This window comes from Octodon degus, unplaced genomic scaffold (genome assembly GCF_000260255.1).
Source record: "Octodon degus isolate 3935 unplaced genomic scaffold, OctDeg1.0 scaffold00039, whole genome shotgun sequence".
In the NCBI taxonomy this organism is placed as follows: Eukaryota; Metazoa; Chordata; class Mammalia; order Rodentia; family Octodontidae; genus Octodon; species Octodon degus.
Genome location: NW_004524615.1, coordinates 16,121,043 through 16,131,642, shown reverse-complemented (window position 1 = coordinate 16,131,642; position 10,600 = coordinate 16,121,043). Strand labels below are relative to the sequence as shown.

The 10,600-nt window shown below is 34.7% G+C and overlaps 1 protein-coding gene across 1 annotated transcript in view; it reads right to left on the bottom strand.

The window, feature by feature from the left end:
- Positions 1–7,145, bottom strand: part of Uggt2 (UDP-glucose glycoprotein glucosyltransferase 2) — a gene marked incomplete at both ends in the record, with an annotated part of 229,519 nt that extends 222,374 nt beyond the window's left edge. Inside the window, 3 exons of the mRNA XM_023715197.1 lie at positions 1,756–1,868; positions 2,312–2,442; positions 7,067–7,145. Of these exons, the coding sequence (XP_023570965.1) occupies positions 1,756–1,868; positions 2,312–2,442; positions 7,067–7,145 (323 nt within the window). The remainder of the gene's footprint in view (positions 1–1,755; positions 1,869–2,311; positions 2,443–7,066) is intronic.
- Between the last annotated feature and the right edge of the window lie 3,455 nt (positions 7,146–10,600).

The window sequence follows — 10,600 nt, the reverse complement described above, 5'->3', positions numbered from 1 at the left end:
TTCTAATGGTGTTTGTAAATAGGATCACAAGTCCGCATCTTGTACAGCAATTAACCACTAAGAAGAATATATGCAGTGTATTATTTGTTGAAAAAAAATAAAATAAAAAAAATAAAATAAAATCAATGTTAAGTCTAACAATATTAGAAAAGCTTGCAACAAGTATTAACATAAATTAAATTTCTAAAAGTATGTTAATGTTTTATATAAAAAGAACTGTTTCAAGATCAAAAAGACATACTTTTTTTCCAAATTGTATTCTTTTTTCTCTTTACTTAAAATTAATAATTATATAACATACTAAAATTGCAGACAAATATTGAAATGTGAAAGATGTAAGATATAGACAGTGAATTTTAGAGAAATATTTCTGAACTGAATACATAGCATGAGATTAATATATTGCATAGTGTAAATAATTTACAAACTTAAATGAATATAACAATAAAAATTGTCCAAAATAAAAATGAAGAATTTACAGATCAGTCATATAAGAGTGCACTCTGTTCCAAAATCAAGAAACTTATACTCATATAATTAGAATTCTCAAAGTAGAAAGGGGTAGGCAATAAATACTTAAAAGATTTAAAAATTTCTGAATTTATTTGAAATTATAGTACATTTCCAAGAAAAATGAACCTTTTGCACAAGACATTTGAACAAAATCATACCAAGATACACAAATATGAAACTGTCATAAACTAATTGTAAACAAAAAAATTATCACAGCATACACATAAAAATATTAGGTATGGAAGAACAAAATTAAATAGCATCTTATTCCACATTAAAAAAAAAAAGCAAGTTTGTAAGAAACTACTAATTAATTCAAAAGACTAAAATAAAAAAAAGATCTGTCCCCACTGAATTTTATAGTTAGCTAACATATCTTTGGAAACTAAAAGTAAAATATTTTCCAGTTATACAAACTTGAAATATTTTAATATCTCCAGATGTAGCATATAGAAAATAACAAAGAGCATAATCCAGAAGGCAAGAGCAGTTGAGGTATGGTCCTGGATAAAAAATAAAGAGCTCTCAAAATGGTAGCTATGTAAGACTATGTAAATTACATTAGGTAAACCCATTTAAAAGGTCATTGACAATTTATATAAAACATTATCAATCTTATGTTTGATACATATTTTTTCATATGTGTGTGTGTGTGTTTGCACGCACCTGTGTAAAAGACAAGGGAGAAGTAATATAAAGTCAATGGAAAATGGAAATATACTTTTTAAAATTTCTAATACTAGGAGAAAATATCATACCATGTTTTATAAGTACATTGTAAGAAAGAGACATACTTTTTAAAAGTATCACTAGACAATAAAACACACCCTAGGAGCTGTTACTTTGTAAAAAAAAAAACCTAATATAGCAACAATTTCCTTATTACCCACTTTAAAATCTAATATATACAAAAAGTAAATACATTTGAGTAATACATAACTTTAAAAAACCAACTCAACCTATATGGTTTCTGTTTTAGTTTTGTTACTCTCCAGATATTCACCATATATTTAGAGAGGTACAACATCCCAGATAAACTTACAGTTTTGCATGTTCACTTCAAAATCAATCAGTTTGTGTAAAACTTAAACAAATGCTCAGCAAGACAAAAATATTCTCAGATACACTGTTTTACAATACAAATTATTGAAAGGTAATGATCTAGAATATTAAAATTTCAGCTTTTGTGAATCTCTCTTCTTTCTAAGCCACTTCTTTCACTAATGGGTATTATTATTTTACCTTGAAGTAGCCTTCTTCAGTAGCTTTTTAATCTTACTAATTTTGCAGGTATATTTTTCATGGATAACCACAAACGCATTACAACCATCTGGTGGGGGCTCATCAGCAGCAATCTAAGATTTCAAAGATGACTGTTAGCTACTGTAGTTAATAATACAGTAATTTTTTAAAAAGCCTAATACATTACTTTGTTTCAAATAAGTCATCCACTACTATTAAGTTATTGTTCTAATTGAAGTTAAAAAATTATATAACAAATATCTTAGAATTTTTTAGAATCCAAGAAATATTTTTATAAAATAAACTTTATCCTTGGAAATACATGCTTCAAAGTTACTGGAATAATTCTAGTAAAATTTTAGTTTATTTGAGTAGTGATTCTAAGTTACTATAAAATACTTACATATTCACTTATAATCAATGACAAAATGATGCTATATTCAATAATAAGCTATGGAACTAAAACAGTAAGTTTGCAGGTCATTCTGAACTATAGGTGGTCACATCAAATAGGTCTATGTACATTAGTAACATACCTTTTTGTATTTTTACACACCTGTTGAAACATCTGAATAGTTGGAGAGTATGCTCTTATAGAGAAAGCAAACTTTAAGAGATTGATGTGTAAATTATCTAAAAACTGTCCAGCTTTCTTCAGGATTAAATTGTAATATGAATAAGCTGATTCTATAAAAAGAAATAAAAAGAAAACCATGTTAGTATTTTATATCTGCTATATCCCTTACTGGAAAGCTAACTTAATCACTATGATATAGTCATTTTTGTGTTTGGTTAGAGAAAATGGAAAATCGAAGTGTCTGTTATTATATTACTATAATTTTGTTTCTTTCAGTGACCACCAAGCAAGTAGCACAATGTCAGGCAAAAGTAACCTGGCTGTTAACATCTGTCTGGAATGTGTTTACATTTCAGACCAATCCATCCCAATTCTGTAGGGTTACAATATAAGGACGATAGTTCATTATACAATTTAAGAGAAGAATTATAAATAGTAAAATGCATTAAAGAATTATAGTTAAGAAACATTACAGTATACTCATGATGAAATTCTACTGCAATTTGGTGCAGACAGCTAAGTGTTTAGGGTGTCCGTAATACTTTAGGAGGTAAAATGTGAATCAGGACCATTTGCTCTTCATAAGCAAATGTCATCTTGTCTGGAACTGGAACAAACTAACCTGAGCTGCTGCTTCCTTCCTCTAAACCCATCTCCAAAAAGCCTAAAGACACTAAAGGGAAGGACAGATCCTAGAATTCAATTTTAAAACTCTCTTAACAGCCCCCAAGCATACAGAGAACTCTTGAAGAGACAAAGGCAGAAAACAATGGATGACCCGAGCTGGAGGGGCCAGCTAGCACCAATGAAGACAAGAAGGGAAAGGAAGAACTGTCTCTGTGTGCAATCATTATCTGCATTGTTCTGTGTCAGAAAACTGTAGCTCCACTCCAGGTTCAGCCAGAGGTAAAAAGGTTAAAAAGGGCAGGTATGGAGTGCACTTGGTGTGAGCATCTATAGTTTGGACCCTGGATATTTTCTGGTAAAGTCTTTACTCTTCTGTATCTGCACACTGGGCTACTGTCATAATCTTCCTATACAAAAAAGCAGAGCTGGAGTAGATGTTATCGGCTCCTAGGGTCAGGGTTCCCAGATATGAAGACAGATGACAAAAGACAATGGCTGAAGCCAGGCCATAACACTAAATAATCTCTTTCTCAGAGAGAGAGAAGGATGATATGGTTGGAATAAAACATTCTGGGACCTGGGGTATTGGACTGCTTGCTGACTGCAATAATGTTTGTTACTTAGCCAAAACTACTAGGCTGTTGACCTTCAGGTTCCCTTGTGGGACCTGAGACTCAGCAAACGAATGCAAATATGTGGGCATTACAGCTTTTGTGTGAGTAATCAAGTCTTCTGCTTCTGATCCAGGGATCGTATCTCTGCCACCATCCATGAAAATTATCTTTTAGCCTTCCAAGTAGGGAAACATCTTAGATTCTTTAGAGTACTTACATTTACAACAAAAATGGAATGCTAACAAATACAGGCATTTCTTCAAAATAAAACAGACTCCAATGGTTCAGTTATTAGGATTTGAGAGATATTCTTGGGCACTGATAGAATACTAACAAAACTGTAGAGTTAATCCATTTCATTGTCCTTTAATGAAGAGAAAATGAAGAAAGGAGGTAAACAGGCCAGAAACTGGGAATTAAGTACAGCTATTTCCCCAACATCTTCTTGGTGGCACCTTATAACAAAACTGTTCTTCTAGTCAATCCTGCCAACCTACAGCTGTCCAAAGAAGAGAGTCAGCAGGAGTACTGCCGCACATGTAAGCTAGCCTAGGCTACACAGTGAGTTCAAGACCAGCATGGACTACAGAGCAAGACTCCACAAAATTTGATAGTTATCGTATTTAATTTCTCATTTACACTAATTTTCCCTTGCTTAATAAAATAAGGTCAATTATGTCATCTGTGTTTTTAGACTCTCACCATTATTAATAAATTCAACAGAATAATTTTAGTGACTAGCACAATTTCCTTTAGGCTCAACCTAAAAATATCTCTTACAAGTAGAATCTAGGTACTTCTGAGCTGATATTCCAACTTGTTAATGATCTGCCATCAGACTGTACAAGTGCTTTGTTTCATTTAGATATAAAATGCTTCAACACCTAAGGAACTTAAGAGTTCAAAACTGAAAAGAATAATTTTTAAATTGGCTTGCTAACAAAAAGTAGCATTGAATAAGGCCATAAAACATCTATAGAGAAAAATAGATTGAGGACAAATAGGATTTTAGATGAGAGATAGGAAAGTTGATTTTGGATTTTTAAAATAACTATCATGAAAACCTGATACATTAATCTGTCCTATTTTCATCTGATTACAACTAAAATTACTATGCAAATACAAAGACAGTAATTTTTTTGTTTTTTGGAGACAGAGTCTCACTACACAGTTTAGGCTGATCATAAACTTACCATGTAGCCAAGGCTGGTCTCAAACTCATAGTGATCATCCTGACTCAGCCTGCCAAGTGCTGGGATAACAGGCACGTGCCACCACACCCGGCAATATTTTCTTTATTATTTATTACATTACTAAGTAGTCAAAAGTCCTCCAAAACAAACAAACAAACAAATAAACAAACAACCTCCTTTTGGGGGCTGGGGAGATGGCTCAGTGGAATAAGTGCTTCCCTGGTAAGCACAAGGACCTGAGTTCAATCCCCGACTCTGGAAAAAAAAAAAAAAAAGTCCTCCACACAGTTCTCTTTATTTCTTAATACTTTCCTTCCCTATGACCTAGCTAAATCCTTATTAATCAATTCAACCCTAAGACTCATTACTGCAAATGCTGTTCTGTTGCTGGATTACTGACTAGGTGGCTTTTTTATGTGTTCATGTTGTGCATATCCCTATTAAAGTGCACATTGCCTAACAGTAAACTTCATTATCTTGCTGTCTCCATATTACAGTCCTTAGAACATGTGTAATATTTATTCATCTTTGTATTTCCAGCAAGAAGAGCCCAGTATCTCTTGTGACTAAAACAATGATTACTAAATAATGTAGAATTTCACAAAGATTTTTTTTTTTTAATTTTAGGGAAAGGTCTACAGGGTGTTCAGAGTCTCACTACTAGATAGGACTTGTAGTGATTCGCCTGTTTACAGCCTCCTAAGAGGTGGGATTACAGGCATGCACCATGCCCAGTCTCAATTGCCCTCTCAATATGCCCGGCGGATGGGGCCCCGCATGGCAGGCCCGGGGATTGAACCCCCGGCTCCTGCACCTGCTTGCAGGCACTTTAACCTGCTGAGCTATTTGGCCAACCCTCAGAGAGCTTTTTAAGGCTTGCCCTCAAAAAGCCTGGTAACCAATGTGTTTTCATTTTATTATAAGATAGAGTTAGTAAGTCCTGTTTTTATGTATGTTTGAGAATATATATTTCTACTTACAGATGTATATCTTCCTCAGAATTAGCAAGTATTAATGTATTTATTAGGAAGGTTAACAGAGTAAAGAACCTGTAATCCTAGCACTCTGGAGGCTGAGGTAGTAAGTTTACCAAAAGTTTGAGGCCAACATGAGCTACATAGTGAGTTCAGGTCCATCCTGAACTACATAGCCAGATGTTGTCTCAAAAAACAAAACAAACATAAAGATAAATGTTATGAAAATAAAATTTTACTAGTGAAAGCTAAAAGCTTAATTATTCCAAACAAATGTTTTCTTGTCACTACAGACAACTGATAGGAACATGGGCTACTTTAAGGATGAAATCTTTACCAATTAAACACAGAAAATTTTTTACCTTGTGTGATTAAATAATGCCTGATTTAACACTTATTTTTGCAATCAGAAATAAAATCAGGTGCACAAATATACTCCGGATAATAAAAATGTAATACTCAGTTTAGTATACACTTTAATGTGCACCACAAAGAGTGAACCTTAATGTAAACTATGGACTTTGGATAATAATAATGTATCATTTTGGTTCAATAACCCCAACAAATGAACCATTCTGGTAAGAAATGCCAACCACAAGGAAGTTATTCATATGAAGGCAAAATAGGAAATTTCTGTATTTTCTGCTCACTTTTACTATAAACTTAAAACTGCTTTAAAAATAAATTCTAATTAAAAAAAGAAAAGCACTACTACCAGATTCAAAACTAAGAGTATTTCAAGTAAATGTATGTAAAAGGAAAGCTACAACTCAACAATTTTTACTTTTTTATTCTAATGCATTAGCCAACATCCATATGTTATGTTCTGTGTATAGGTGTTTCCTGAAAGCCTCAGGCAGTCATGGGGCAGCTTCTTGAGTTTATGGTTCATTTTGTGGGTGTAGATGCTGCACCTGCCCTGGGGCAGGTAATTTGCATTACAATGAGCTGCTGCCACTCCCTTCTCTCTCGCTCTTTGCCTCTTCTAGGAAAGGCTGTTCTCTGCCCTGTGCCACTAGGCCTTGGGGCCAGCCAGCCGAGTATGGACTGAAACCTCCAGTAATCTTTCCTTCCCTAATTTTGGAGTATCTGTCCCAGCAATGAGAGAAGAGTAACTGAGACACCATGTAATTATTAATTATATGAGTTTACTCACAATAAAATATTAAGGCCTTATGCTTTTGGAAATGGATACTTGGAAATTGTTTCCATTAAATACCTTCTAAAATTTAATGTTCAGATTTACTAACCCAATTCAACATTTAGTTAATTATCACCATTCAAGAAAATAAAGCCAATATGTGCACATAATTACACGTTACTTACCTCTTTGCTTATAAATTGATAATTCTCGTACGGTTTCCAAAAACTGCCAAAATTTTTCATTGCTTTCTTCTGCCATAAATTCACTATTAAAAAAATTAGTTAATGGAAAAAAATGTTTCAGATACTACATATTTTAGAATTAAATTATATGATAATTACAAATTCTCCTCAAATTAATGTCAAAATATTGGCTTCCATTCACTGTAACACAAAATTTATGATTTTTACCTCAGGCATCATTTTGAACTACAGACATATAATAATGCCAGGAAGTCTGCATATGAAATTACTTTTGGCCTTTCTTTACAACCAATACTATAAATTGGATAATTTATTTTCTCTCTCCATATAAGACAGCTTTGAGAAATATAATTTAATGATAATGAAGAGCATTATATAAAATTCATTTACTTATTTGTATGATCTTTTACTACTTAAAGCAATAAAGATCTTAATTAAAAAAAATTGGGAATCCATGTGTATTACAGTAGGCCTTTGCCTTGAAGCCTAAAGAAGCTTTTATTTTCTTGCACAAGAAAGTAAAGAGAAAATGGTCAAAACCTTTTAGAAATTAAAAAATAAAAGGCTGTGCAAAATAAAGTGTAAGACACTAAGAACAAGTAAAGCAGAAAGAGCCACTAAGCAATGATACACATCCTTTGTTACTGTCCACGTCATCTTTCTCTCTAGCCTTGGTAAAGTTTAACACTCAGTAAAAATGCAAAGCATGGAGAACATACAACACACATACAGAACAACTTATTCTTGTATTAGTATGACAGATCTGAGATGCCCAACTTATACTATGAACCATAGATAGAGTACGAGCCTTCAAAATGATCATCTTAACAAAGTACTCCCACTTATTTCCTTAACATACCACTGCCTTTAAGAATACTGGAAATCTAGAATTTCCATCTCAATGCCAGGTTTCAGCTCAAATGGCTGAGTATATCCACGAATCACAGGCCTAACCTATGCAGCGAAGGACTGTCAAACCATAGTCTTGGTCTTCTGTCCAGAGCACATATTTCCATGGTTTCATAACTTTAGCATTCTTTTTTATATGAACAGACTGAGCAACTTCCAATTATCAACTGTTAGCTCCTTTTTCCTTAATTATTTCTTTACTATATCTTTCCTTTCTTACTGGACCTGAAGCAGCAGAAGAAATTTAGTAGCACCTTCAACATGTTTGGAAATCTTTTCAGTCAACTATCCAATTTGCTGCTTCAAGGTGTTTTTTTTTTTGTGTTTTTTTTTTAAACCAACTATTAACTCCCCACCTAACCAGTATTCTGCTGCTAAATAACAAGGGTCATCTTCCTTCCTGTTTCTAGTAACATGTACCTCAGTTCCTTTTGAGCCCTTGCCAGAACTCCCAGCGAGGTTATATGTCTATCAACATCATGTATTTTCCAAGAAGACAGCACGTAGTCCTGTCATGCTTATTTGTTATAGGTCTTCACTAGAATTACACTTACACCAATATTTTCCATTTGGCAGTCTCCTCAAGCTTACTTGGGCTTTTTCTACCACATTTCTCAAACATTTTCCAGCCTCTGTTCAATTCCACAGCTATACTACACTTTTAGGTAGCTGTTATAGCAAAATCCTACTTTCTACCACCGAAATCGGTATTAGTTTCCTAGAGCCTTTGTAACATTATAAAAAATTAAGTGGCTAGAAATAATAGGGAACTCATTTTCTCATGATTCTGGGAGAGCAGATATTGAAAAATTAAGGAGTTGTTAAAGCTACATTCCTTTTGAGGCTCTAGGGCAACTATTGTTTCCTCTTCTGGCTTTGATGGTTTCAAATGTTCCTTGGCTTGAGGATGATTAATTCCATTTTCTAACTCCACTCAATCTTGAAATCTCTTACAAGGTCATTCTGGAGTCCACCCAGATATCCCACTATTAACCAAGATCCTTAATTACAATTATAAAGACCTCTTATAAGGTGCCATTCGCAGGCTTGTGAGTTAGAATGTGGACCTATCTTTGAGGGGGCCAGAGCCTACAGAAACTACTCCGGACACATTCAGTTTTAAGCCAACTACTTTTGTTCTTCCACCAGAGTAGTAGTAAGTAGTTTTAAAAAGAGCCATCATTATCCTAATGTATTGTATTTACTCGATGCTCATTCTATCCACCACAATAAGGTTAGTACAACACACCTGAGCCAGGCTGGGAAGGACCTAGGTTGGGAATGTCCTACAGGAATTCCAATCCAGACTCAAGCACTAAATACAAACTTGGACACTGCAACCAGCCTAAAGTTGAGATAATTTAGACAGATTTGAGACTAAGTATGGGATCAGTTGCAGGGAAGCTCTGAAACAGATGGGGAAAGGATTATACAAAGGAACATATTTGGGGCCAGGGAGATGGCTCAGTAGAATAAAATAAGCGCTTCCCTGGTAAGCGCAAGGGCCTGAGTTCAATCCACAGTTCCACCAAAAAAAGGAAAAAAGCAATATATTTAGCTATAATCATTTATTATCTCAAACTGCTTTAACATCAAGTAAATACAATGCATTAGAGTAATGATGTCTCTCTTTAAGACCACTCACAACGACTCTGGTGGAAGAACAAAAGTAGTTGGCTTAAAAGTGCTTAATGTGTCTGGAGTAGTTTCTGTAGACTCTGTAGGCTCTGACCCACATGACTGTTTTGGGCTAATACCATACTGTTTTTATCATTGCAGCTTTGCAGTATAACTTGAAATCTAGGACAATGATGCTTCTTAAGTTGTCCTTGTTGCCCAGGATTGTTTTTGCTATTCTGGGTCTCTTCTGGTTCTATATGAATGGATTTTTAATAAAAGTGGCGTTTATACACAATGGAATATTACTGGTACAAAGGATAAATGAGCCATTTGAAGAATGGATGCACTTTGAGGCCACAACCTTAAGTGAAACAAATCAGATACACAAGCTTAAATATCACACGGTTTCTTTATATAAGAAACTCAAACTATAAAGAACAGAATAAAATCAGACAATAATCAATAGTGAGATAAATCTTTTGCAAAAGGGAAGGAGACCAAGAAATGGATGGAAGAGGGAGGGAGAGGTGAAGGAGACAAAAAATTAAGATTTGTTTATAATCCACATGTACAAATAAAAATACAAATTAGAAAAAAAAAATCCTTCATACCCACTAAAAGAAATGTTTCTCTTCTGTTTAGTACCATATTAAGGGATAGGTGTCATTCCTGCAGACAGCCACACTTTATAAATTGTAGTGGAAGAGATTTAAAAAACAAATAATTGGTGAGCAGCGAGCCCAGGATGGCGTGGCCTGACGGCAGGTATGAACCTAGATGTTCCAGCAGTCTCTCCTTTAATGCCAGGAGTAAAAGCCACACCCAGCCCCTTTTTTTCTCCTCTAAAGTAAGTGCTGCACGCCACAGGTGAGGCCCAGAGCGGCGCCCGGCCTGGGAAGCCGTCGCCAGGGGGCGCTGCCGAGAGGCCCGCCGTGCGGGCCGCGGGGGATGCTCGGGGCGCCGAGAGCCGGACGCCGGGGCGCA